Source organism: Podarcis pityusensis, assembly GCF_964106645.2.
Source record: "Podarcis pityusensis genome assembly, chromosome: 17".
Classification (NCBI taxonomy): Eukaryota; Metazoa; Chordata; class Lepidosauria; order Squamata; family Lacertidae; genus Podarcis; species Podarcis pityusensis.
The window spans coordinates 35,212,674-35,217,199 of NC_138042.1; the positions used below are offsets into that span (position 1 = coordinate 35,212,674).

The following is a 4,526-nucleotide window of genomic DNA, read 5'->3' on the forward strand; positions in this document are numbered from 1 at the left end:
TTGTGCAGTAAAGCACTAGCAGCTCAAACTTTTGTTCAGGAACAGTAACAATACCTCAGCTTTTCACCACTCTTTATTTATAAAACACTCAAGACATATTTAAATAGCACTGCATCGGTATTTGCCCCCCCCCCCCACATGGCAGGCCCCTTAAGATTTCTGCAGCTCGCCAGACTAGGTCAATTTGAACCTTTGGATTTGTAGATATAAGGCTTTGCTCAGTATAATTATCAAAAAGGAGTACAGTTGTGTACACACCATAGATTTAAAGCACATGGTCTCCCCAAAGGATCCTGGCAACTGTCGATTGCTCTTCACAGAGCACCCATAACAAATTACAGTTCCCAGGATTTTGGAAGGTGGGGGTGAAGTCATGAACTTTAAGCATACGGTGCGTGCAAATTTGATAAACAGTTTGTTTTAAAACATTTGGAAGCATCTCTCATTCCCTAAAAACATCACCAGTCTAAGGAATTTACATTAGGGACAATTTTAGTTCTTACACTTTTCCAGAAGTCAGAATCCTTATACTACATACTGGTCCAAGAGAAGTAGACAAGTTCCAAGCAGAACCCCACGTCTGGCACTCTTTTAGGCCTCTGCCTTTGCCTCCTTTTCAGGTTCTTCCATAGAGGTTTGAGCAGGAAAAAAAGACCTAGCCACCAATGTTGTCAAAACCACGTATTCCATGGTCTCAAATATGGTCTCCTGGGCCTTCTCAATCTTCTCCTGGCTCTCCTTCAGGCTACCACTGGGAAGGTCCTTCAAGGACTGGGCACCGGAGAGGGTCGCCTGTAGCTCTTCCATGCTGCTATATGTTTGCTGCACCTTTTCTAGGAGATCAACAGGGAGGCCCTGCGCGTTAGCCAAGAATGTCTGGCAGATATTCCGCATCTGCTGGCTGATGCCGTAGGTCAAGCTTAGAACCTGCGATTCTGCCTGCCATGGAGTGGAAGGGAAGAGAGAACTTGTTAGATGACATGTTTATCCTACACCACCCTAAGCTTTCAGTACAAGTATTTGAGAGAGGCTAAGAAAGAAAGCAGGGACACGGGTGGCGCTGTGGGTTAAACCACTTGCCAATCAGAAGGTCGGCGGTTCGAATCCCCGCGACGGGGTGAGCTCCCGTTGCTCGGCCTCTGCTCCTGCCAACCTAGCAGTTCGAAAGCACCTCAAAGTGCAAGTAGATAAATAGGTACCGCTCCGGCGGGAAGGTAAACGGCGTCTCCGTGCACTGCTCTGGTTCACCAGAAGCGGCTTAGTCATGCTGGCCACATGACCCGGAAGCTGTACGCTGGCTCCCTCGGCCAATAAAGCGAGATGAGCGCTGCAACCCCAGAGTCGGCCACGACTGGACCTAATGGTCAGGGGTCCCTTTACCTTTACCTTTAAGAAAGAAGGCATGTCTACTTACTTATGCACTGAACGGCAGTACTGATTTCTCTACAAGGCTGCAACCGTCCATGTTGCTTGGCGCACACCACTCCAGTGCTCTGGAGCCATTTTGGGAGGCTGCAGGCTGGGGGAAGTTAAGCACTACTTCCCCTTCTGCCCATGTGAGAGGCCAGAGAGATGCTTTTTGCGCAAGCGAAGGAACTTTGAACCAACCCTTGGCATTGTCTTCATTCATGTTTACAGAGAACTGCGGCAAATATTTGCACAAACATCTCACTCTTCAGGAAGGCTAGATTCCACCCACCCTAAATCCAGCAACTTTGCCCGGGACAAAAGTTGCTTAGCATCAGAAAATGCAGCAAAGGAAACTGCCCTGTACCAAGTCAGAACATTGGTCCATATAGCCAAGTGTTGTTTACACTAGGGGAGGGTGGGAAACTTGTAACCTTCAGGTGTTGTTTGATCCCAACTCCCATCAGACCAGCCCATGGTTGGGGGTGAGGAGAGCAAGCTGAATTTAGAAGAGGTAGAGGAACCAGAGACCAAATTGCAAACATGTGCTGGATTATGGAGAAAGCTAGCGAGTTCCAGAAAGACATCTACTTCTGCTTCATTGACTATGCAAAAGCCTTTGACTGTGTCGACCACAGCAAACTATGGCAAGTTCTTAAAGAAATGGGAGTGCCTGATCACCTCATCTGTCTCCTGAGAAATCTCTATGTGGGACAAGAAGCTACAGTTAGAACTGGATATGGAACAACTGATTGGTTCAAAATTGGGAAAGGAGTACGGCAAGGCTGTATATTGTCTCCCTGCTTGTTTAACTTATGTACAGAATTCATCATGCGAAAGGCTGGGCTGGATGAATCCCTAGCCGGAATTAAGATTGCCAAAAGAAATATCAACAACCTCAGATATGCAGATGACACTACATTGATGGCAGAAAGTGAAGAGGAATTAAAGAACCTTTTAATGAGGGTGAAAGAGGAGAGTGCAAAATATGGCCTGAAGCTCAACATAAAAAAACCTAAGATCATGGCCACTGGTCCCATCACCTCCTGGCAAATAGAAGGGGAAGAAATGGAGGCAGTGAGAGATTTTACTTTCTTGGGCTCCATGATCACTGCAGATGGTGACAGCAGCCACAAAATTAAAAGACGCAACATCTTAAAAAGCAGAGACATCACCTTGCCAACAAAGGTCCATATAGTTAAAGCTATGGTTTTCCCAGTAGTGATGTATGGAAATGAGAGCTGGACCATAAAGAAGGCTGATCGCCAAAGAATTGATGCTTTTGAATTATGGTGCTAGAGGAAACTCTTGAGAGTCCCATGGACTGCAAGTAAGGAAATCAACTCTGAGTGCTCACTGGAAGGACAGATCGTGAAGCTGAGACTCCAATACTTTGGCCACCTTATGAGAAGAGAAGACTCCCTGGAAAAGACCCTGATGTTGGGAAAGATGGAGGGCACAAGGAGAAGGGGACAACAGAGGACGAGATGATTGGACAGTGTTCTCGAAGCTACCAGCATGAGTTTGACCAAACTGCGGGAGGCAGTGGAAGACAGGAGGGCCTGGCATGCTCTGATCCATGGGGTCACGAAGAGTCGGACACGACTAAACGACTAAACAACTAAACAACAACAAAAACATCTGGAGGGACACAGGTTCTACATACTTGGTCTACAGCAGTGTTTGCCAAACTGGGGTCTCCAGTTGTTTTTGGACTACATTTCCCATCATCCCTGACCCCTGGTCCTGCTAGCTAGGGATGATGGGTGCTGTAGTCTAAAAACAGCTGGAGACCCAAGTTTGGGAAACACTGTTGCTACCTCTAAAGCATACCTCTGAAAGACTCTCTTCATAGCTCTGGCTCGGCATTGGAAGACTCCCATTCCACTCCACCAAGATTGGTTCCATTTCCTTCTGGTGATTAGCAACTTTAGGATTCAGTTGCCTATCCAGAGACTGCAAGGTGTACTTTATCTGGAAAGGCATTTTCAAAATATTAACATTCAATATAAAGAAGTATCTTGCAGCTATTGTTGACCAATAGCTTGAACTCCATTCAGCCACTCCCCTTCCATCTTTCATTAGAGACCTTTTCAAGCATTATCTTAAAAGCCACTTCAATGTTCTGCCACAGAAGTTAGTAAAGAGGTGGGCAGGAGTTACAGTACAGTGGTACCTCAGGTTACAGACGCTTCAGGTTACAGACTCCGCTAACCCAGAAATAGTGCTTCAGGTTAAGAACTTTGCTTCAGGATGAGAACAGAAATCGTGCTCTGGCGGCACGGTAGCAGCAGGAGGCCCCATTAGCTAAAGTGGTGCTTCAGGTTAAGAACAGTTTCAGGTTAAGAACGGACCTCCAGAACGAATTAAGTATTTAACCTGAGGTACCACTGTATTGGATTAGACTTTCAAGAGTGTTCAGCTGAGTACTCACTATACTCATCTCTTCTCCAAGGGAAGTCTGGAGAGCAGCGGCACAAAATGAGCCTTTACAGTGGTGGCTTCTCTTTGGTGGAATCCACTCCTAAGGGAGGCATGCCTGGCGCCACCATTAATATCTTTCTTTAAGTGCCAAGCATTTCTGTCTCAGTGGTTATTCCAAACACCACTTGCCCAGACCCCATTAACCCTTCTGCATATCCAACATGACGTTCTCATGGCGTTGGACTACAAGTTCCATCATCTCCAGCCATTGGTCATGCAGGCTGGGGCTGATGGGATTTGTAGTCCCACAACTTCCGTAGGGCACCTTGGTGGGGCTACCTCTGTCCTCTAGCCAGATCTTGGAACCAGAGGAGTAGTTCAGTTCTTACCAACAAAACAGCTTCTTGAAGCTGGAAGAGTATCTCCTGTGTGCTTCGCTTGATCCTTTGCATCTTTGCCAGAGAACTCTGGTAGACTCTGTGTCGGAAAAAGGCTGAGAGCGCGCCCAAGCGCCGATAGTAACTCTCCTCCTCTTTCTCCTTTTTGACAGGAGCTGTTTCAGCAGCTTCTTCAGGGTTGTTTATCACCATAGAGGCTGCGAGGGCAGCTAGAAAAGAACATACACGGTCTTGACAAAAAAAAAAACCCTTTGCATGTTAAGTGGCTATTTAGTTCTGCTACCGCCACAAACCTAC

The 4,526-nt window shown here is 46.7% G+C and overlaps 1 protein-coding gene across 2 annotated transcripts in view; it reads right to left on the bottom strand.

Annotated features, from left to right (window-relative positions):
- LOC308466300 (perilipin-3-like) overlaps positions 1-4,526 on the bottom strand; it is an 11,862-nt gene continuing 7,336 nt past the window's right edge. Inside the window, exons 5-7 of one of the 2 annotated variants that reach the window (XM_080987062.1) lie at positions 4,221-4,438; positions 3,241-3,381; positions 1-939 (exon numbers count right to left, since the gene is read on the bottom strand). In XM_080987062.1, coding sequence (XP_080843188.1) covers positions 592-939; positions 3,241-3,381; positions 4,221-4,438 — 707 coding nt within the window. In that variant the 3' untranslated portion in view covers positions 1-591. Of the gene's footprint in view, positions 940-1,414; positions 1,577-3,240; positions 3,382-4,220; positions 4,439-4,526 lie in introns of those variants that run through there. The other variant, XR_013980693.1, reaches the window with a different exon arrangement.